The following is a 25313-nucleotide window of genomic DNA, read 5'->3' as shown; positions in this document are numbered from 1 at the left end:
CCAAATCCTGCATGTTGTGAAAATGTAATACAGTACTTTGGTAATGTAGGTCTATCAATTGATAAATGGCTAAAATGTATCACTTTGATAATGTTATTTATTGAACGCAGCAAAATGTGATGGGTGGAGATCAGCTGTCAACTTCTCATACCTCGACAATTATGTTGAAGGTAGCAAGATTTGATGGGTGCAGATCAGCTGTCAACTTTTCATACCTCTGCAATTCTCTATTGAAGGTATCAAAATTGCTGAGTGCTTATATAATGTCAATATCATCTCCATTGTATCTGATACATTTTAAAATGATCCCAGGTATATATGGTCGCACACACAGAGATCATTAAAACACACAATACAATGACTCATACACACCACACAAACACCATAACGTACACACCGCACATTATAAAAAAAATACTATGCGGCTGATTTACTAACTGGCACAGCCTATGGCTATTCAATAAGAAAAATGATGCTAACACCCATGTTTTGAGATTTACTATTGCAGCATGGATGTTTAAGCATAATAGCAAAACTGTCTCAAGGCAAAGAAAGGTTATAGAAAAAGTATAAGGATTTTTTTTTTTTTTAAACTGGATGTCGGTTTTTAATAATTTATACCCGATTTATTGTCTATTATTCAATATTTTCTCGGTACTATTTTCTAGGAAATGCACAATATTTTGATTAAAATGCTGTTTTATTTTGACAACAACATTGTAATAAGCAGCTCTACACTGTGCATCTTAGGATACAGCAGACGTTTAGACGGCAGAAGATCAAATAACATTCAAACATGGTTCTGTTACTTCACAAACACATTGATCAAAAACTAAATTGAAATACTTATATAATATTTTTAGTGGATGAGGAATGGAGAGAAAATGTAAATCAGTTTATGAATATTCAAAATAACACAAATGTTTTGAAATTCCAAAAAGCAAAAATAGCACAAGTGAGTCATATGAGGCAGAGGATGCATAGCGTTGCAAATACTGCTGCATCGAGCTACATATTGGCACTGACAATAAAAGAACATCCTGAAAAATTTGCGACACATTAAACTAAAATAAGAAAGTGAACTGAGAGACCAGCAATCCATTTATCCTGTTTTTGCACATGCTTTAATAAAAAGAAAGCGCAGAATGACTGTGTTAATGAGTTTGTCACAGCGCTGTGCTTTGACCATGTTTACCGCAGTATATATTGGTGACTTTGTGCGACAGTACTGTCTGTAGCAAAACACTGCCTATCTTAATCGTAAATATTTGACAGAAAACGGTGATGCTTTATTGTCTTTTTTTTGATGATTTCAAGGTGAATAAACCTGGCTTGTTTTGTGCTGATGTCTTTCATCAGCACAGCGATTGCCCAAAAGTACCAGCTAACTTGGGAAAATGTGGCATCGACTTGCACGGATTCTGCTTCATCATACATGCCAGGGACTTTATTAATCAGAAACCACAACTGCTACTCATCATATTCCACATGTAAATTTTTTTTTTTTTTTTTTTTCTGAGACTACTTTTTTTTACCCCTATTTTAATATATGTAAAATAAACTCTGAAAAATTCCTGGAAACATTATTTTAAGATAAAAACCGAAAACGCGAAACACTAAATACAAGTTAAGTACAAACAGATTAAATATGTTACTGAATATCTGATTGATTTCACTTATTTTTATTTAGTCCACTTTTCAGCTGCTGAGATTTTCTATAAGGAAGGAGACAAGGACCAACCACAAAATTACAGACCCATCAGCCTTACCCCATAACATGTAACATGATGGAGTATTTATAGTAACAGCATTACAGGAGACAACCCTTCTGGATTCAGAAAGGACAGTCCTGTTTTACTAACCTCCTGGACTTTTGTGAAGAGGTTACTGTTAGAGTGGATACAAATGGAGTGTATAACATAATATACCTGGCCTTTAAAAGGAATTCAGGGCAATACATGCACAAAGATATACAACTGGTTAATACCGGAAGCAGAGAGAACTTGTAGGTGGACTAACTTCTAGATTGGGCCACATACTTCTTATCCATGTAATAAACTGATGTTACAAATGAGACTTATGGAACTGTAAAACTGCATTTGTATTTTAACTTTGATTGACCAGGAAAGCGATTATTCACTGTTTTGAAACTTGGTTAGTATGTTTAGCGTAAGTTATTGACAGCATCATAATATGGGGGTATATGGAGATCCATCTGTCTATATGTCACATTAAAATGTTTACATGTGCATATGGTGAATCTAGGTCCGTCTTATTTACGTTTTATCGCCCTGAAGTCATTGAAAAGTTCATCTTAACAGCAATTCATTGTATTTCACCATAATGCATGAGCTGGTACACTGCATGCAGAAGGAAAGCTTTCAGCTCAACTTTCTTTTAAACACAATGAGATTATAAGTATCATTTTAAACTGTGACTAAATGTGTTGCATATAAAATATTAAATAGTGAGACTGTATATCTGTTTGTATCTCACAATTTGCTAAAACCATTAGTGTGTGATTTTGGTAATTTAATTGCCATTTTAGGTATTTATGTTCTCTATTGTAATCATCCCACCTTTGAGGTCTGTTATAATTAAACTGAACTGGTATTCATAAGTTCATATTATGTCATTTTTGTTGAACCCCGCCTATTTGTTTGAATGTTGGGTCCTTTCAATTTCCCTTTAAGGACCTGTTCTATTGTTCTACTGCACCACAGGGAGTTTTGGTTATAACTGGCTCATGTCAGTGTTCTTGTTTAAGAATGGTTTGAAAATATTTCTTATTTTTAGGCACCTTTGGACCATTACAGATAAGGCATTCAGTGTGCACGGTTAAACTGCATGCAGATTATTGTGGTTGGAATTTACTGGATTTACCAGTTTTGCATTTGGCTTTTGGACAACTTTTCAACAGTCCTCGTACTGGAAATACTGTATAATATACAATAGAAAGAGTGCATGTACTTATTTATACATACATGTCTTTTAAAGTTATCCCTTTTCATGTATTTTCTCTGTAGGCACGGGTTTTATATGACTTTACAGCTGAACCTGGAAACAATGAACTGACAGTGAAGGATGGTGAGACTATCACAGTTACAAACAAGGTAAGCACATAACACGGCATCAGTAGAACTGGGATTTCCGGGACCTTGCAGTACAGTTACACCCTGCCAGCTCTCTACCAAGGATGTCTGCCTCAGAGTGAGATTTCAGAGAATTGGGTTATTGCAGAAATATGGAAACAAATTTATTATCTGTGTCTATCTATTTTGAAATTAACACTTATGCCTCAGTTATGCTAAAGTTATTTAAAACTGGATAGGAACTGGATGACATGAGGGGCATGTTGTCAGTATCTTACTTTTCACAAGTTTTTACAAAGGAAGATACTGACAACATGCCCCACATGTCATCCAGTTCCTATCCAGTTTTAAATAACTTTACCATAACTGAGGCAGAAGTGTTAAAGGGACTAGGAGCGCTTAAAATAAACAAATCCCCTGGGCCGGATGAGAGCCTCTCAATAGTACTCAAAGAAATGAAAGAAGTAATTTACAAACCGCTAACCAAGATCATGCAGCAGTCTCTTGACACAGGGGTGGTACCGACAGACTGGAAAATTGCAAACGTAATACCGATCCACAAAAAGGGAAACAAAACTGAACCAGGTAACTACAGACCAGTAAGCCTGACTTCTGTTATATGCAAACTTATGGAAACTATAATAAGATCCAAAATGGAAAATTACCTATATGGTAACAGGGTCCTGGGAGACAGTCACCATGGTTTTAGGAAAGGGAGATCGTGTCTAACTAACTTGCTTGATTTTTTTGAGGATGCAACATAGATAATGGATAATTGCAAAGCATATGACATGGTTTATTTAGATTTCCAGAAAGCTTTTGACAAAGTCCCGCACAAAAGATTAATTCTCAAACTGAACGCAGTTGGGATTCAAGGAAACACATGTACATGGATTAGGGAGTGGTTAACATGTAGAAAACAGAAAGTACTGATTAGAGGAGAAACCTCAGAATGGAGTGTGGTAACCAGCGGTGTACCACAGGGATCAGTATTAGGTCCTCTGCTATTCCTAATCTACATTAATGATTTAGATTCTGGTATAGTAAGCAAACTTGTTAAATTTGCAGACGACACAAGTAGGAGGAGTGGCAAACACTGTTGCAGCAGCAAAGGTCATTCAAAATGATCTAGACAAGATTCAGAACTGGGCAGACACATGACAAATGACATTTAATAGAGAAAAGTGTAAGGTACTGCACGCAGGAAATAAAAATGTACATTATAAATATCATATGGGAGATACTGAAATTGGAGAAGGAATCTATGAAAAAGACCTAGGAGTTTTTGTTGACTCAGAAATGTCTTCATCTAGACAATGTGGTGAAGCTATAAAAAAGGCTAACAAGATGCTCGGATACATTGTGAAAAGTGTTGAATTTAAATCAAGGGAAGTAATGTCAAAACTGTACAATGCACTATTAAGACTTCATCTTGAATATTGTGTGCAGTTCTGGTCACCTCGCTATAAAAAAGATATTGCTGCTCTAGAAAGAGTGCAAAGAAGAGCGACCACAATTATTCCGGGCTTAAAAGGCATGTCATATGCAGACAGGCTAAAAGAATTGAATCTGTTCAGTCTTGAACAAAGAAGACTACGTGGCGACCTAATTCAAGCATTCAAAATTCTAAAAGGTATTGACAGTGTCGACCCAAGGGACTTTTTCAGCCTGAAAAAAGAAACAATGACCAGGGGTCACAAATGGAGTTTAGAAAAAGGGGCATTCAGAACAGAAAATAGGAGACACTTTTTTACACACAGAATTGTGAGGGTCTGGAATCAACTCCCCAGTAATGTTGTTGAAGCTGACACCCTGGGATCCTTCAAGAAGCTGCTTGATGAGATTTTGGGATCAATAAGCTACTAACAACCAAACGAGCAAGATGGGCCGAATGGCCTCCTCTCGTTTTTAAACTTTATGTTCTTATGAAATGTAATTGCAGTGCCGCCAAATGTAGCAAAAGATGCTTCTGTACACAGTTTTGCCAAGACTTTACACTTCAGTGTTTGCAAGTCATTGATGGCAGAATACAAAGATGGTAATTCTAGGCTATTGATGGCTGAATACAAGATTCAACTATACTTCTAAAGTATTTAAAATAAATAGCAGACAAAAGGTAAAGTTCCAGAAATAGAAAAGTTAACAGAAAACAGCAGGATTACAGATGTTATAATAATCTGTTGGGTTTGTTAGACATTCTAGAAAGTATTTATACTTGGAAAGTGTCCAGGATCCTATTTACCTAGATTTAATTAAATTTATTAAAACCAAGACTCCCTTTGCTTTGCAAATGTTAACCCCCTTTTTTTTTTAACCCAATGTTAAAAATTGATTTTTTACAAAAATCAATTTTAAAATACAGCATCCTTGTTATTATTATTATTATTATTATTATTATTATTATTATTATTATTATTATTATTATTATTATTGTTGTTGTTGTTGTTGTTGTTGTTGTTGTTGTTGTTGTTTTCAAAGAGATGGATGTATAAAAATGGATCTTCTAAGAACCGAGGGACTTTACAATATTTCCTGAAAGTTCTGTTGAAAAAATATTGATGTTTGGGCACTTGAGTGAATTTGTGATTTTTAATTAAATAAATAATTAAATTTAAAAAAACTAAAACAAAACAAAAAAAAACATTTTTAGCTGACTTTGTCTTTCTTTGAAATTCATCCAAAAACGTTTAGTAGTTTAGTTTAGTAGTAATGTTTAGTAGTAAAGACTTGAAAATGTTCATTTTTGGTTCAGGACACACTAGAGAATATTATTCAGGAACTATAAAAAGTAATTTCCACTCCAATAAATAAAAATATAAAAAATATGATATTTTTCAAAAGTATAAGTTAAGATATGCACATACAGTCAGCACTCCCTATAAGTTTGGGTGTGACGCATATCTGATTATTTCATTTTGGCCTATTCCAACCCTTGTCCATTTTTCAGGGAATACAAAAAAGATACAATATCAAAAATACATATTTGAAAAGACTGTTTTAAAATAAGTAGGCTTCCATTTGGTGGTACAGTACTATATGTTGTATAAGAAGAAGTATTTAAATTCAAAACGATATGATTCTGGAAATATCACTTGCCAAAAGAGATGACACATGGACTGTAATACAGTGCATGCTTTTAAATCTGATACTATTGTAGCAGTATATAAAATTCCTAGTTAATGACCCAACAGCAAAATTAAATCAAAATATTACCCATGCACAGAACTGCATATAACGTAAAAGGCAATGCAATTTAGCAAAAGATTAAAAATAAATAAACAACGCAGTTTCCAGAATTAACAGTATCCAAAGTAAGTATTCAAAATTGAAGAACATAGTGCTCCATAAGGCCCCAATGTCACAGGTGCACACAATGCAGAAAAAACCTTAAAGATCACAGATTTAAAAACATCACAGTATTTAAAACTGTTTATTGATTAACTGTTACATTACCGTAGCTTGTCTCTTCATTTTGTTTTGGCTGCATTTTTGTCAGGTGAAACTGAAGGAAGTGCTGTGTAACTGTACAGGGGTCACATTATTTACCGCAAACAAAACCTGCAAACCAGTCAAATATATAAGTAAAATAAATGTCAAGTACAATACAACAAATATATGATTAAAGATAAACACAAAAACACTGCTCACAGAGCAAAATAAATAGTTAAACCAAAACAAAATCACAAACAAAAAATACAACAGGTCAGGCTGAGCAGATTGCTGTCACTGTTCCTATTCTTTTGCTTCATTTTAAATTTCTCTCCTCTCGCTCTCCCGTACTCTCTGTACACGCCCACCCCGAAAATGGAGAGCTGCAGGCTTTTTAAACAGGTGACTTTAACAAAATAATTACAAACACTTAAACAGTAATTAAATAAATGGCACCAGCCACATTCTCACGAGATGTCTTGCAGATACGAGCTGCTACCATCGCATCTGGCAGACCACATCCCAACCAAACAATAACAAAGAAAACATTGTATGTACAAATAACATAACATTCATCAAATCAACAACAACAACAAACTCGGTTATTCGTCGTCATCTTTATAAATAAATATAATGGACAAGTCTGTTACCATGGCTGCTTTTTTCTTGAAATGGGAGCAAAACAGTGGCAACTCAGTGTTTTGTGTTGTGGCAGATAGGTCTGTTTTTGGGTGCCATAATTTGCTGAATATCTCTTGTAATACTTCTGATTTGAATTTTCCATTCGTGAGGCACTTTTTGTCTGCGAGTCTGTTGACGAGCCAAGGTATGTATGTTGCTTAGATAGTGATGCCCAGTCTCCTGCACCAGTTCCAGATTCTTATGGCAATCATGGACACTGTGCCTTCCAGTGTGCCTCCTTGGTGGTTTATGTATTTTACAGCTGTGGTGTTGTTGGTAAGAACTGTACCACCCTTTGGTTTAAAAGTGTTGCAATGTGTTTCAGTGTTAGGAAGATTGCCAATGGCTGCAGATGGTTTATATGGAGGTGTTTTTGTCTTGGTGACCAGGAACCTTGGACCTGGTTTTCTGATGATCTCCCCACCCTAGTTGGGAGGCCTCTGTATACAGGCGAAGTGTCAGAGGTAGTTGGGAGAGCTGTAGTAGTCCCATCTTTATCCCAGGGTGAGAGTCTCTACCATCTTGCCTGTGTTGCAGCTTCCGGTGAAAGGTGGGAATGAGGTGGGAATCTGGAAGGGTTGGGTTCCATGACAAAAGGAGACACCTCTGCGTGTGTCATGTGTAGCCTCGTGTCTCTTACCAGATAAAATGAAGATGTCATGTGCCCCACAAATTGTCAAACCTTTTGCTTGGCTCCTATGCCTCTTGACGACTGGTGTTCACCTTTTCTTCCGTGAGATACACTCTTCCTGAAATTGTGTTGAATTGTGCCCCCAGGAAGAGTGTCGGGCAGAGCAATGATTTTTCCGTTTAGAACAGACCCAGGTCCTGAAAAAGATGAAGAATCGTGTTTCTGTGTTTTAACGCCATTCCCTTAGATGGAGCCCGTACTAACCAGTCGTCTATGTACGGGTAAACGTGGATGCCTGTGCTTCACAGATGTGCTGCTACTGTGTCCATTACCTTAGTGAATACCCTGGGTGCTGTGGAGATACTGAAATGGTATTTTGAACTGGTACTGGCAGTCCTTGATGTATTTCCTGAAATCCTTCTGTATGGGAATATGGAAGTAGTCTATAGAAACCAGCCATTCTCCTGGTTGAACTTCTATTATGATAAGTGGCCAGTGACACTTTTAACCAAATGTATTTGTTCAGACCTCCTGAGGTCTAGTATGGGTCTGAACCTGTTCTTTTTGTGAATTAAGATTGCCCTTGAGAAGATGAAGGGACCCGTTCTATGGCGAGGGAAAGGAGCATGGATTTTGTCTCTTCCTGTAAAAAGATTCCCTCTGGACGTGACCATTTCATTTGTGTACAGATGGTACCTGTTGATGGTGGTTGACGCTGGAATTATATTTTGTGTCCATGTTGTACAATCCCCAGGAGTGTTTGATGTTATTTTCTGCCAGTTTTGTTAGAAAATGTGACACACTTCCCCCTACTGGCAGATGTGAGGGGGTGGAAAGATGCAGGTTTATGAGCTAACAATGTCACGAAGTAGTAGATGGCCTACCTCTTCTTTTATTACAGCCCTTGGAGGATTCATATGGCCTGAAACCTTAGCTCCGTTGAAACCGGCTTTGTCCCCCAAATGATGATTGGTTTGGCTGCTGTCGAAACCTTTGTCTGTTGAAATATGCCTTATTGAAGGGTGCACCTCTCCAAGCTGTTGCTCAGGATCTGATGGCCTGTCTTGCCTCCTTCATCTATGCCAGGGAGTCCTTGAAGCCAGTACCAAGCAGTAGGTCCTCTTGAAAGGGTAGTTCCAGTATTTTTGTTTGTGTGTCAGGTAGGCTTGTAATAATCAAAATATTTATCGATTGGGACCCCACGATAACAAATTGATACTGTTTTAATGAAGTCGAATATTCCATTAATTAAAAACATGTCTTGTGTATATTAATGTACTGTCAAGAATGTCTGTGTTGTTAATTTTAAAAGTTACTCAGAATATGTATCTGTGAACAAATACAGGATGATGTAGTGATCGAGTAACCTGCTTTATTAATGTATTTTATACATATTTTGTTTTAAATCAGTCCCAACTGTAGCTGTCTTGAGCGAAACTAATCTTTAACATTACTACGTTGTCACATGCTGCTGTTTCACAAAGTTTTTTAGAATTTTTTTTTTTTTTTACATTTTTGTTTTGAAGCAATGCAATATCCGCAACCTTTTTAGTTTTTGATTGCTGTCTAAATGCCGCTGGATCGTAGCTCAACATATGCAATCCAGTGAAACACTGCAGGTTATATAAAATAGTTTGCCACCAGTAGAATGCAAAATTATTGTACACGATCCTCTGCAGCCATTATTGTTGTTTTTTTTTTTTCATTTTGGACATTTGCAAAATGTGTGTTAATAACAGCAGTTGAGATCTCTTAGGATACTAAACCTGCAGATGCCCATATCTACCAGTGAGGAGAGTCCAGAGTGGTTATTGGCTGCTGTTAAGTGTCAATCAATAAATCGTGTCCAGTTTTCTTTTTTTAATTGAAACAAGCTTATAGTCACATCCCAAACCTGGACTGATACAAAACTTAATTGGATTTAAGTACAGGGTGACAGTACACAAGATAGGCAGTTTCCGTTGCAGGAAAGGGTAGGCTACCTCTAATGTACTGTTTGGAAAAATTACGATATATTTGCCCCGCAAATAGTCCTGTTTTTATTATACATTAGTGCTAGTGGTGCAAATACAGTTATTTGTGATAAAAGTGCAGTGCTGTTCCGAGTTTGTGCTGACCTCTAGCCAGGGCCGGATTAAGAACTCCTCGTCGTTTTTGTCAGCCACTTCGCAGCTGTCTTGTAGGGTACATCCCCGAAAAAAACTTAAAAAAAAAACACAATGTTTTTTGTGTTGGATTTTGTAAAACAACACTAATTTCGACGCTGAAATTTTAAACCTTTTTTGTGTTTTTTTGTGTTTCCGTTTATCGCCCCCAACTTGATTTTACCCATCCAGTTCAAATCCATGATTTATTAATTAACATATCAGCGGCAGTTAAAATACACAAGCACACAGTGGTAGTACATTAATTTACACAGCTCAACTAAAAACAGCCATTTTCAAGAGAGGGGGGTGTCAAGTGTTGTTAAATAAAAATTGTGAACAGTATTTACTAGTCTTAGTGATCTACATGTGATAAATATGCATTCTAAGGCTCTGTAATAAAAACAAATGGAAAATGAGTATGTAAGATCATAATTATGGGGCCCCTAGTTTCCTTTTGGCCCTGGCCCTGGGCCCTGTAGGCCTGCCCCATAATACAGCCCTGCCTCTGGCGATAGCTCCCAAACATGTTGGCTGTCTACTGATAACAAGCAAACAAATAGAACAAAACAAACACTTGCGATAATTCACCAAAACACATGTCCTTTTCCGGGTCACTTATTAAAAACCAAAAACGAAGGAACAGATAACATTGCTTGGACCCCTATTTATACCGTCACTCATGAACCATTGGTAAACTATTAAATCTGCTCCTCCAATCCGCGGCTGCCACATCATTTCCCTTCTGGGTCAATGAGTTAGTGTGCCGAAGCTCTGTCTTTTTTCTACAAATCTGACTTCCTTTTAATCCTTGGAATGAAGTGCCAGGCCAAGTAGTCCAGAGTACTCTGTTCCCATTACTTAGCGCCCTCAGCGGTCAGGAGGGAGATTTACCACCAAGAATCATTGTCTTTCCGTCACAGGCTGAAAAAAAATATTTTGACTGAAACACCAGGTCCCACCCAGCACACAAAACGCAACATCAATAGCTGTCTCCATGCTTTTCATTTGTTGATAGATATGTGAATGATACACTCAACGATGTATTGTACCAGAGACGTATGTATTATATCAAAATTATTCCTAGGAAATGTTGTTGGATGAATTACATATGTCTATTGCAATCATGTATGTTCATGGAGCATAGGGTGGCAAAGGCATTTACCTGGAGAGTGTCTGCGCAATGGGGAATTCCTTTTTTTAGAGAAAATGCCACGGAATCATTTGAGAAATCTTTAGATTTTTGCATTTTGATTTGAGAAGTGCCCGTTTTCAGACAAATAAATTTGCCCTGGCATCAGAAATTTAGAATGACTTTATAGAAAACAGCATTGCCTGCTACAAGCCGGGAGAGAACATTACAGTGGACGAGCAGCTGTTTCCCACAAAAGCATGGTGTCGCTGGACACAATACATGGCAAACAAACTGGGCAAATTTGGAATCAAGTTTTGGCCGGCAGCGGACGTTGACTCAAAATACGTGTTTTTCCCCTACTTGGGCAAAGATGAAACTTGTCCAGCTGGTCAGAGTCTGGGTGACACTGTGGTACTTAGGCTGATGGCACTGTACTTAGGAAAAGGGAGGAATGTGACTACTGACATTTATTTTTTTACTTCACTGGTATTGGCAAAGGAGTTGCAGGGAAAAAAAAAACAAAAAAAACACTGATTGTGAACAAGAAGAGAGCTTCCACCATCTGCGCATAACTTGCAACCACAGCTGCACTTTTGAATTTTGAAACAGTGAGTTTGCTATGCTATCTGTAGACGAGGAAGAATGTATGTATTCTTAGCTCTCTTCATATGTCAGTTGACAAGAAAAAAAAAAAACAGAGACTGAAGAATTTAAGCTGACAAATGTTTTTTTTTTTTTATTCGAAAACACTTTATATACAAGAAAGGTATACCGCCAATACAATCTCATAAGCATGAGTTCCAAACTGACTTTGGACAAGGACTCAGTACAGCTCAGTGAATATGTTTGCATCAGAAAGCTGGATATCCTTGAAGTGAATTAGAAAGAGATGAAAAGACTGACAAAACTTTAGAATGTTTGATATTTACATCCTTTGTAAGCAATTGTTGACTCCCCTTCAACCTGACTGGTTTCTGTCTAATAATCGAGGTTGTCGTTCTTTTAATATGCATGCGAGCCTACCGCATACTTCCTGTCGGAAAGGGGACGGTGCTCTCTGACCTTATGACCCACCACATGCTACATTCAGCGGGGTGCATCCATTTTGTCTTTTAATGCACCTTCCCCTCGTCTCAGGGTCAGCCATGTGTAATGAGAGAATTCTAAACTTCAGACATTTTGCGCATCAGTACTCCGTGAAAGCTTGTTCTCACCGGTGGCCAGTTGCTGTATTTTACAATGTACTGGTCCTGGCAGCCAGCAATTCCTTAGTTTTGTACAAGAAATGCACTGGGAAAAATATCAGTAGGCGAGATTTCATCTTGAAGCTAGCCACAGAGCTTTGGATGAGAACTCCAAAGCAACAGGCAGCTCAACCTGGATCCAGTGCTGCACTCAGTGACACACGTTAGGGAAAACAATGCCAGGTATTTCTTATGTTCTTATATGGTGCGCAGAGTGAGTCATACAGTGCAGGTTCGTGTCCTGGTCCTGTGGAGTATGTGGGTCTTCGCTAAGGACTCTGCAGGAAGCGTCATATTAGCTCTGGCACTCCCATGGGTTAGGGAGGCAAAACAGCCAGAGACTGTTTCTCCTCATTGCACTACAGCAAACCATGCTGGCCAGACGCCCAGTGAACTTAAAGGCAGACAGGACTTTGTCCTCCAGAGGTCAGTATTTAGCTAACATCTGCTCTCTCGTTCCTGGGTTAAAAAGGAAGTTGGCTTGGTCGTGGGATCAGAGAAGTGCCATGTCAGGATGTGAGTGGTGTGGGGAAGAATAGCAGTTCCAAATAGTGGTGTATTTGCAAAAGGTCATGTTTTTATTGGCACAATGCTCCCCTTTAGTGGTATTGTGGACATAACGGTGGGCACGTAGTCCCAAACAAGAAACATATAGTGTCTAGGGTGCCTGTGCTCGTGCCTCGTGGTGCTCTACTCCGTTGTAGTGAAGGTGCTCCAGGTGGTTGTGCTGGCTCAGTGGCTGCAGCTCCCGTTGTCTCAGTATGCAAAAAACAAAAAGCGCAGCACTCCAGCACATTAGCGTTTCAGCATAAGGGTTCGTATTCGCGTAGCTGCATCCAGTTGGCACACACAAGACAGCTGATCACGATAGTCGTTCAGCAGTCTTACAGCTATGCCCTTTCCCCAAAATGATCGACTTCCGGTTCAGTCTACCATCGAGTTAGCCCATCCCTGTGAAGGTGTACCACCAGCCTTACTTGGCGCCCTTCCTGTTCGGGAGGTAGATTTACAGCTCAGATTCTTTCTGTCTTGTTAACAGCTGGATTACACTGTTTGGGGGCCCTGTGCACTACCGTAACTGGACCCCCCTTCACCCCCCAATAATGATAATGATAATAACATACTAGTAAGATCTTTCTCAGCAGAAAACACCCAAGCACCAAAGATTGTGAAGATAACGATTTGAACATTTATGTTATGACATGTTATCACTTTTTTTTTTTTTTTTTTTTAAACCTAATTCTTTGTCACTTTAACTTTTTTCTACATATCAAATAATTAGGGCTGTGCATTTTTGGATATAGCCCATTTTACAGTGGTTTTAATTGATTTTGTACTTTTTGTAAAGATTAAATGAAAAACTCATAATTAGCATCTAAAAATAAGCTGCTTCCTTGCCTTAAATGTATTCCTGATGGACACATAAGTAAGAAAAACATGCCCTTACCTACAGTACTACAGCGCTTTAGGATGCATTTAGGATCACCCATCCCCATTTCAGCCTAAGAATTTTCTAAATGGGGGGGCCCCTTCAGCTTGTTCTGGTTTAAATTCTAGTATCATCTTCAGAAGTACAGCCTGAACTTGACATTCTCCCTATTGCAGGGTCAGTGTCGGTTACCTCTTAATTGAACAAATTGCTTAGTTTGGCTACTTTGCTAAGTAGCTCTTGCCCTGCTGTTCCTTTTCTTTTAATTGATTTTCTTTTGTTGAAACCTCTTACATATTTAAAAAATATTTTTTTTAATAAAACCAAATCGGTAAGTGTAGCTAATGTGATTGAGTGCCACAGGTTTTTTTCTTGCTACTTGTATGTATGTTAGGGCTAAACCACGACAGCCTCTGAGAGACAAACAGAAAGGTGCCTGAATGCTTTGTGACAACAATGAGTTTAGCAGAATGCTACAATGTGTTTTTTAATTTTTTATAAATCATTAGTGGTTGGGGTCCCCCCTTTGAGCTGGGGGCCCTATGGAAGTGCACCTGATGCACATTGGTTAATCCTGGCCAGGACTGGACGCCCTCTAACCTTCGGGTCTGCAGTGAGAGTAAAAGCAATTGGGCATTCCAAATTGGGAGAAAACTGGGGGTAAAATTATAATTGAACATATTTAAATAAATACATACATAAATGATTAATTATTGAACAATAATATTACCAGGATCATTAACACAGTGTTTCAAATACAAGTATCAATACATTTACACTAATAAAAAACATCATCACAGTCACCTGTTCAGTATATTATGTTTTTTTTTTTTTTGTTTTTTTTTTTTAATAAATATACATTTCTTTCAGATACTCACAATAAACATTTATTGAATGATATTCAGGGGAATACTATTGAAATTACTAAAGGGTGTAAATACTTTAAGAGCACCACTAGAACGTTTGGGTTAACATTCCTCTAGCTACAGAGCTATGGCAGCTTTTCCTACTGTATCTTTAAAAATCTGTCCAACACTGCTTAACAGACTGGAAGGAGTTCTCCAAGGACACATACAGTATTTTAAATGAACATTTTTACTAACTTGCTTTTATTAAGGATGTATATTTTTAAAGGAGATTCACAGATTACTATGCTTTTGTCTTTCCTGTGTTTTCTAGAGCATTGGAGGAGGGTGGGTAGAGGCAAAAAATGCCCAAGGACAAATAGGACTGGTGCCTGAAGACTATGTAGAGGTAAGTATGGTTATTTAAAAAAACTGTTTAGTCACCCTGATCAGCAACTTATTATGCCTCTAGGCAGGAAGTGTCTGCATGGGGCAATATATACTTAACAACAGTAAACACTTCTGCTGGTTTGTGTTGTAGTGGGGTGAAGACATACTGTTTCTAGAGGATATAATTATAGTAGTGTGGTTATTCTGTAAATGAAGATACTAGCCTCCAGGTGAAGAGAGTTGCTTACTGTACTTATAGGAATGCCCCATGTCTTCTTTGTCCAGTAACGAATCTGGTGTGTGTCTAGCTGTGTGCTTGCCATTTAAAGCTTTGCATTGTAAAACTACGCTTCTGTGATTGTAATTATCAATCCAGTGTGAAGTTAAACTGATGTAAGGCTGAATAGTATACTCGGATGTCCACGTATCACGGGTAAAGGCGAATGCAGTCGATTTGTAAACAGAGTCTCTGATTTTGCGTCATCACATGCGTCGGGCAGAGGCGACTGGTGGCTTGAAAAACTGGTGTGGCACAGCATCCCAATCCCCCCCCCCCCCCCCCAAAAAAAAAAAATAACGAAAGAAGTGAAACCGCGCTGAAACCGAATGTATGATTTTAACAATTTTTATGTAAACACTAGGCTATATGTCTAACATTACCAGATCTTTCATGACAAACAGTTATACGCCAGATTGTCACAATCAAGAGAGGTGCAAACAACACTTTACAGGCAATGGAAGTATCGTCACACTCTCGTGCTGTTAACATGCTGAACTATAGAAGTCAGGTTCGGTTTCTGTTGATGTCTCTGGATTTGGTGGTTTTGCTTTTTTTGTTGTAGAAAAACTCAAAAAGGCCCATTGTTCAGGGCTACATCAAATTCACTCCGTTTAATAACATTTTCGCTGACTGACACTCTTTGGTTATATTATTAAGGTTTGAAATAAACTGCGCACTTACATATTCTCTACCCACGTACGAAAAACATAAAAAGATATATTTTTATTTTAAAATAAACCCTGGCAGACGGGACGTAGTCAGGATTTTATTTCGGGAGGTAAATGGTAACTGGTGACTAATCGCAGTGGTGCAATTCAACCTGATTTCTTATTTGTTCATTGACGTTTTATTTTCGAAAAATAAAGAACAATCTTTTTTTAACATTAGACCAAATACACCGAGTTGCAAAACAGTTTAAAACATGATTGTTTAGAACACTGACTAAAAACAAAAAAGAAAATACAACGCAAATCACGAACTTTTAACATGTGTATCAGAATTCAATTTCACTTTAACATAATAAATAAAAAATAACTATATATAATTTAATTCGTACTTATGGTTGTTCATTTTTATTAACTAACACTGTGTTCAAAGCAAAGCCAACCATTTTATTTAATCTCATAAATCCTTACTAATTACCGTTTGAATGGCGCAGGACTGCTGGTGGTAGTTGCTAGCTTGTTGTCTTCAGATGGTTCATCAACAGTGTTCTGCCGTTTTTTAGACCAAAACAAATAGCAATTTTTAAAATTATTTTTTCCTTTTCCCTACAGCCGTGAGGCCATACTCACGTCTCTCACTCAGTGTTCTGTTGTCATAGCAAATTTCGCCCCCCTGAATAGGGTAGAACATCCTTGCATTTTAGTTTATGCAAGTTTATTTTTGCGTTTTTATTGGCATTCGTATTATATTTATTTTTTATATATTTAACAATGTTTTTTTGTATCATAGATGGTTGTGTTTTATTTGATTGCTCTTCACGTGATTACATAACAACTTTTGCAGTAAATATAAAATACATTTAATATTGTTTAATTACGGTACAAATAAACATTATACATGAAAAACGTGTAGTGTGTACGTACGTGTGTGTGTATATATATATATATATATATCCCCCCAGCTGCGTTTGGGAGAGATACAATCTCTGTACTGTTGGTTTGTTTTGTTAATAAACGGTACGATTGGTTTCAGTTAAACTGGCTGAGTCAGTGCCAGCTTTTCCGCCGCGTACTAAAGCAAGCCTTTGGTTTCCATCCACCCTCCAACGATATGCGAGAGTCGCAGATATACATACATACAAAACCGCACCTCGCCACGGTTCTTTGCCCCTTTAAAAACAGGGTCCAGAAATTTTAAAACCCTTCCAGGACCCAGGAAGTTTTAAAGCGCTCACGCGCTATTTAGTAAACACAAAAAACAAAATAAACAAAACAAACACCTAGCTTTTACCAGCACTGACTAACACACATCACAGGAACCTAAACTATAAACAGGACAACTAAGCTGTTTACCTGTTAAAATAAAAGTCAACCACACCCACAAAAAGGCTTTACACAATACTCTTTTTTTTTTTTTCTTCTTTCAAAACGGTTGAAAACAACTGGACCCTCCACACAGCAGCAGCTCTGAACAAACTGGCTGCTTTCTTTAAATACCCTGAACCTGGCTTTAATTTACAATGCAGGGGATAATTACTAAGAAACCAATCAAACAATTAAACAAACACAAATGTGCCTTTGCACATGTTTTATTTTTTAGCAGGGAGGACATTAACCCTCTCCCTGCTCACAAAATATATATATATATATATATATATATATATATATATATATATATATATATATATATATGTACAAAATTGAAGGCATATGAAAGAAAAGGTTTTTAAAAAATGTACACAAAAAGTTTAAAAGATTAAAAATATTTTATTTTCAGGATGTTTTGGGCAAAAGCCCTTAAGCTGTTTAAAAAGAGAAAAAAATAAATATATATAATATAAAATATATAAAATATATCTTTTAAACTTTGTGTAGATTTTTTAAAAACCTTTTCATATGCATGTATAAATATTCAAATCGGGTAGTAATTCAGTAGCTCAGAAACAAAGACTACCATACTAGTTCAAAATGAAAGATTAGAAATAGTCAAATTTAAGTGCTAAAACATCTACAGTATTTCTCCAAATCAACAGGTCTCAATACATGCTCCCTTCAGAAAGATATGTACAACATATTGAAATGTTGGGCAGCTGGCTCTTTGAGATTATATAATATATAATATATAATTACACACATACACAGTGCTGTGAAAAAGTATTTGCCCCCTGTCTGATTTTCTGCATTTTTCACATTGAATTTGGTCAGATCTTTTTGTGAGTTGTTATAGTAGTATATAGAGTGAGTCTGAGGGAAAAATTGACACCAAAGTTTGCTGCATCTTTAATTTATTTGGCATGCAAGGTAATCAAACATGCAATCTTCAGGTGTGAAAAAATTATTGCCCCCCCCCCTAGTTAACTCACCCCAATTAAAGGGATAATTAGGGTCAGCTGTTTGAATACTTTGGTTAACAATCACGCCTGATTTGGGCCAGCCCTGCCCAATATAAATCTGACTAACTTTGGCCCTTACCGTCAGAGTGAAGTTGGCAGCACACAGGTTCTAGAGGCACATCGTGCCATGATCAAAAGAAATTCCTGAAGACCTCCTGAAGAGGGAAAAAAAAGTTGTTTATGCCGATCAGTCTGGAAAGGGTTGGATAGCCATTTCTAAAGCTCTGGTGCTCCACCAAACCACAGTCAGAGCCATATTGTCCAAATGGGGAAAGTTTGGGATAGTAGTGAATCTTCCCAGGAGTGGCCGTCCTGTCAAAATCTCTCCAAGAGCAAGGCATAAAATCGTCCAGAAGTCACAAATAACCCTAGAACAACATCCAGGGATCTGCAGGCCTCTCTCGCCTCAGCTAAGGGCAGTCAGTGTTCATGACTCCACCATCAGAAAGACAATGGCAAGATTTTGAAAGCTTTTTTTTTTTTCAAAAATGCGTCAGGCAGCCATCTTGTTTAACTCAAGTTTCTTAAGTCAGTTGTATTGCTATAGTGTCAGGGAAGATGCTTGTGAAGTTTAAAGTTAGTCAAGTGAACAGTTTGTCAACTGAAGCGGGTTTAAATTTCAAATGTAAACGTATAAGTGGCGGCCATCTTCTTTTATAAAACATCACCAGTTTCACATATTTGTATCCCCTTGTTACTGGGACGATAACTACCAAGTTTTGAGTTTGTTGGACAAACTGTTTTCAAACAGCAGCAGTTTCTTTATAGGGGCGCGTTTCGATAAGATTTGTGGCAGCCATTTTGACATTAATTTATCACAGCAACTTTTGCTACACAAACTTGATGCGGGTTTGAATGCTGATTATATATGCTAAGTTTCAAATCAATCGCTTCACCGGTTCCCAAGAAGAAGATTTCCAAAGGTTTTATCGAAAAATACGTCACGGGGCTAATTGCAAGGATGCAGCAGCAAAAATTTTTCAGCATCAAACAGCCAAAGTATCCAGCTTGTTAGCTGCCAAGTCAGAACCTGGTCAGTCACACAGCTTCGAAGCAGCAGCAGTTTAAAGTTTTGGGAAGAAAAAAATAAACAAAAAATTAAAATAAATAAATTTAAAAGAAAATCTTAACAAAACAATAGCCTTCCCAGCCTTTGGCTTGGAAGCCTAATAATTAAAACACATTTAAATTAAGACAAAACCAGAAACTTATTGTGTATATATCCTAAGTGTAATATAGTCCCAAATTTAATTTTATTCATTGTTCTCTTATTAAAAATAAATTGCACATGTTCGTTTTATTGTGAATTTATGCATCGAAAGTGACATCTCACTAGAAACTAGAGGGCTGAGCACAAACTGGATGATGGTCAAGTGTTTCAAATTACACTAAGTAAGGAGAGCAGCTGATAGAGAGAGACTGAAGTCGGATCTTGAAGTGAGTTTGTTAACTCATTATATGCAAACATTTGCTATAAAGTTTACACATATTCTAGTATGTTTTCATTCTTTTAGATCTCAAAATTTGTTTTTTGTTATTTGTCAGGCACCCTCGCATCCAAGTTGTGCCAGATTAAGTTAACGTTTGAACCAGACTTTACCTACCAATCCGACCACGGTGTCAGGGGAAAGTACATCAGTTTCTCGCAGATGTTTAAAATCCAGGCCGGTAATTCAGGGAGTCGTGTCTGGCCTTGTCCTTACCTGATTTTCTAACAGTTTTCCTGACTGAAATGAATACATTACTGCTGGTTTTAAACTCGCGGTCAGCAGAGATGTTAAAACTTCTGCTGTTAAAATATGTGTTAGTCCAGCTCAGAGTTCTATAACTGGAGACTGAATACTGGTCCTTAGTTTAACTTCTTGAGGTGGCATAAAATTACCTTATGATGCTGAGATTTTTTTGAATTTATTTCCATAAAATGAATGTCCATATTTTTTTTCTTTAAGTACATTAACCAGCAAAAGGTGTAGTTTTTTTTTTTTTTTTTTTGTGTGTGTGTTTTCAATCTTTGTATTCTATTTCATTTAGCTGTTCCTCATCAACTGTTGTGTCTTCAGTCAAAGTTGGTGTATCAGTTATGTGGATTTTCATCCCCAAATATATTAAAGGAAATAAGTGAAATGCCACTCATTTTTTGGCAGTGGTTTTGTAACTAATAACAAGTAAAATGGCAGTTTATGGAACTGAGATTGTAGTGGTGCTTAGTGATTTATTTAATGTGAAGCGGCTCATTAGTATGCAAGACAAGGTATACACTGTATATACGCATGGTCATGTGATGCTTTTTAACCAATTAAATGTTGTTATTTTTCCAAGCCGTGTTATGTGTGTGGAACGTTTATTATTTAATTGTCAATGTACGTCTTCAAAAATACGAGACGGCTTCAAAAACTTTTAGTGTGTGTGTGTGTGTGTGTGTGTGTGTGTGTGTGTGTGTGTGTATGTTATATATATATATATATATATATATATATATATATATATATATATATATATATATATATAGTGAAGTATTCGCTGTCGTTCACCAGGTTAAATAAAGACGTTGTGTTGTGTAAAATAGTTACACAACACAACCGACATAATCCGAACAAAAGCTGTACTTGAAATGAAACACGCCAGAGTGTGGTTTTATTTGAAAACAAACAAACAGAAAACAAACCAAACCTACCCCGTTCTCAGGTCCTAAACTAAACACTTGTTATTTTTCCCTTTAAACTAAACAGGGGCAGGCTAATTCTGCTTACCCTCAATACAAAGTCTCCTTTCACTTTTACCGTTCTCCGTTTTTTCTCTCTCTCTCTCTCTCTCTCTCTCTCTCTCTCTCTCTCTCTCTCTCTCTCTCTCTCTCTCTCAATTCCTACTATCACCCACCCTGAAACACACACACTCACACCCTTTTAAACATAATTAATTGGTTTATTGAATCAACCTGGAGTTTGTTCCAACTCTAGTAACCTTTACTGGGTCATAATACCCCCCTATGTATGATCTCTACTAAATAAGACCTACTTACTGATACAGATTTAATTATTTTAACTCTCATTTATTTATCACACCATTATCATTTAGTAGTTAATCAATTATCCCATCTTTAGTTTTAACCACAAGAACATTATATTATTTAATTTATTTGTTAGTTTATGTTGTCTCCACATTTTAGTTTCCTTTGAACCTAACCGTACAACTTTTAGGCACATGGAGTGTACATTCCTTACAGCCACGGCCTCCTAGCTGACCAATATTGTTCTGGAATGTACACTCCATCACTATATATATATATATATATATATATATATATATATATATATATATATATATATATATATATATATATATATTACCTTTCAAAATGACTGTACTGGCTTTCCTTCTGATACCCCTATTCTTTGGTGTTTTTTTCAGGATACCCATCTGTGCTGAGATAGCGATGTACTGTTTTCAAGTGATCCATATCAATTGATAAATGTACTTTTTTGAGGGACAAAAACCCCACAGTATTACAAATTTCCACTGTAAAAAGAAAGATTATTTGATGCAGTTTCGTTTCACTGTGTAGACAATGACAGGGTCCATGAACTCCAAGTGTCAAGACAAGTGGAGCAAAAGCAGTGACGCGCATAGCAACAGAACACCGACATGTCACATGACCGGGGGGGGGGGGGGGGATTTTGCCATGACACCGTCACATTGCGCGTCCATTTGTACTGTAAAGTGTAAAAGCTTTGTACATTGTCCACTCAGAAGAGTTTAAACCTCTCATGAATGACAGTAAATAGCCTAATCACAAACAGAAGTTTGAAACACACGATTTGGCAGACAGCAAGCATGTCATTGGTAAGTTATGAGTGGCGGTTCATGTTTACTAATTGAAACCGATACTGATTGAAGCGTATTGAGGCCACCAAAAAAAAGCACTTTCAGCACTTTTTTTCCGTGTAACGCAATAGCTAAGAAATCTAGGGGGCGGGACGGAAGGGGCGGGGGCACGTGACCAGGCGTGCACCCCCTACGCGCGTCACCTCTGGCATCGTATATAAATTTATCAGTAAAAAAAACGACTCAATGAAATTCTGTACCTTGGTTTAAGGAGTAAAGTACATGTTGCTTTACTAGAAATGCCCTCTTTCACTGAGAAATACATCATCACCAAACTTGTTTTAGCGTTTTTTATACATTACAAAATGACAGCTTTCACTATTCACGACAATAACAAAGATCCAGAAAACAATAATCACCTGATACTGCAATACGCATATGCAAGTTTAATGCGGGGGTTCCTGGCGTCTGGGCAGAGGTGAACCCTGCTCAAAGAAGTAGGTATTTGGGCAGAATCCAAAACTGAACCTTGGTTTCAGTGCATATCTATTATTCGTACAACATAACAAAACAGACAAAAACAGCATTCAAGTAATCAGTCAAAGCATCTTCTATAGAATTAACTGTAAGAGATGTTCTCAAAATCACTTAGCTTAAAACTAGAAGTTGCATGCAATTATGATGAAAACTCTTTCATAGTTTTCCATACACAAAAAAACAAGAAACAAACATTGAGCTGCAGTTCTTCAAAGGTAATGCTCTATTACTGAAATATCTGATTCTGTATCTAAGATTATCTAGTATGCAACCCAGTAACTCCTATAGTATTACATATAAGACATTCTTAAAATGACTTCATAATGAATACCACAAAGTTAACAAAATTACAATGGATGTCTTTCATAGGTTCCTAAGGGCAAATCAAATTGTATTGGATGCCATCAGATTAACAAAACAAGTACCTTTTTAATTATTCCTAAAACAGCTTTAAAACTAAGATTTATACAGTAAGATATCTAATCACATACACGCATAGATTTTAACTTTTCAGTTTTTATTTTTCCAAATTTTCTACCTCACTTTAAATGTTAATTAGTAGATGTCAAGCTGTCTGCATCCGAAATAAAGAACTAATTTAAAGACTGGGTTTAAGTTTTTTTTTTTTTCTTTGCTATAAATCGTGAGATTTTAAACGATAGACTTGCTATCAGTGTACACTTCCTACTGGGTATTTTATACTGAAAAGAAAATCTGTTGGGACAACTGTTAAACGAGTGAGAATAACAAAAGCACAAACTAGGTAACTGTAAGAATTAAATGCAGTTAGATCAGCGATGAGCAATTAACTTAATTTGTCAATTTGTTTGAAATAAAAATTAAGGGAAAAACAATCAGGCTCAGTCAAGATATGAAGGTAAAACAAGTGACATTGTTTTGTAATGAACAGCTTTTTCTGGGTTTTTATTAGGAAACAGAATCGGCTCAAAATAAGTTTTTAAAGGGATGTTGTAATAAAAAATAAAACCTGAAAACTTCAAGCCCTAATCATGGTTCACCTTTCTTTTTAGATAACCCTAATAATCATTATGTAGTGTGTGTGAAGTTCCTGTTGTATAGTTAGGATCTTCTTAAGTAAAGCAGCAAAGGCTTTTCAAGGTAGCAAAACTGGGTTTGTTAGCCATTTTTGCTGCAGCAGTGGTGCAACAAGAGCATGCTTTACAGCAGTGTTTGACATGTTGCAAGAAGAGCATGCTTTATACAGCAGTTTTGTAGGATTTTGAAACAAAGGAGCTTGCGCAAGTTTCTGATTGGCGAGGTTACATCAACATTCACACTTCCTTGAAGTGAAGGTGTTAACGCTTAGCATGCTAAATCTGGTTCCTGAGTGAGTTACTTGATCAAAGAATTTTTTGTGGCTTTGATCTAATCGTTCAGATTAGTCTGTATGAATTTAAATCTGGATCATTGTCTGGTTTGCCAAACGATCTTCCTTTTGAAGAACAAAGCTATCAAAGCTTACTGCTTATACCATTAATTACCTTGATTAATAACTTTTTTGGAAAACTAGCCAGAGTGTGTCTGAATTTCTAGTCTGAAGGTGATTACTTAGATTACTGACGTCTGTATTGTTAAAATAATGCAATATGACCTACAGGTGTTATAGACTTAATGACTGAACATAAACATAATGACTGCCTTTTATCTCTTTTCTCAGATTATTTCCTCTAGTGGACATGCTATAGACCTCTCTGCCTTTGCTGGACTGGCACCTGCAATGCAAAACAATGGCTCTAACCAGGTACAGTATACCCTTTTCATGCTTTTACAAGGATGTGAGGATTTGACATGTGTAGCATTGATTCAGACATTTAAAGAAAGGGCTAGCCTGAATAAATAGCATCAATTATGAATAAATAAATTAATATATTGATTTAATCCAGTCATGTAGTAGAAATGTAACATTCTTAGTAACTGTCTTTTTTATAAACATTTACATGTTTTGTATGTTTATAAGGAAAACATCATGTCCTTTGTAGTGCCGATTGTTATTGTATCTAAGCTACAGTATCTGCTGATGGTTGGAACCATTTGTGTTTTAGATTTTTGACCAACTTATTAGGAATAAGACAATAACCCAAGTGATTGGATAACATTTGATTGTTGTGCAAAATATTTACAGTACAATGTACTTTTTTCAAATGTTTTAACCACCTGAAACTTGAAATTCTAATCATATTGCCAGTGTGAAATCCCACAAATTAGGGCCTCATGCACTAAACCGCGATAAATGATCAGAATTGCTGCATGGCAGAGGGAAGCCACACTGCCCACAAAAATGAGACATATTCACTATGTGCACAAATAAAGCAGAATTTGTTCATCTTTTTATTCTTTATTCATTTAAAAATTTGGCTGATTTGGTGCCACTAGTCTTCTCAAGTCTCCACTGGTGTGGCATGCAGTGGCCTGAAACCTAGTCTCCTGAAACCAAGTTCCAAGCAACAAAGTGGCTCTGTGTTCCCTCAGCTTTAAAATTAAAATTAAGTTAAACAAACTGAATGTTTTTTTTTTTTTTTTTTTTTTTTTTTTTTTTTTTTGTATAAAGAGAGTGTTCATTTTTATATATGTATAA

General features: G+C 36.7%; 1 protein-coding gene across 3 annotated transcripts in view; it reads left to right on the top strand.

The window, feature by feature from the left end:
- Window positions 1-25313, top strand: part of LOC121316006 (sorting nexin-9-like) — a 118796-nt gene that overhangs the window by 23097 nt on the left and 70386 nt on the right. For all 3 annotated transcript variants that reach the window (XM_041250680.1, XM_041250679.1, XM_041250678.1), the window contains exons 2-4: window positions 3027-3113; window positions 14965-15039; window positions 24396-24479. In XM_041250680.1, coding sequence (XP_041106614.1) covers window positions 3027-3113; window positions 14965-15039; window positions 24396-24479 — 246 coding nt within the window. The remainder of the gene's footprint in view (window positions 1-3026; window positions 3114-14964; window positions 15040-24395; window positions 24480-25313) is intronic.

This window comes from Polyodon spathula, chromosome 5 (genome assembly GCF_017654505.1).
Source record: "Polyodon spathula isolate WHYD16114869_AA chromosome 5, ASM1765450v1, whole genome shotgun sequence".
NCBI lineage: Eukaryota > Metazoa > Chordata > Actinopteri > Acipenseriformes > Polyodontidae > Polyodon > Polyodon spathula.
Note: the sequence above shows the minus strand (reverse complement) of the source record. Positions and strands in the feature narration are given on the sequence as shown.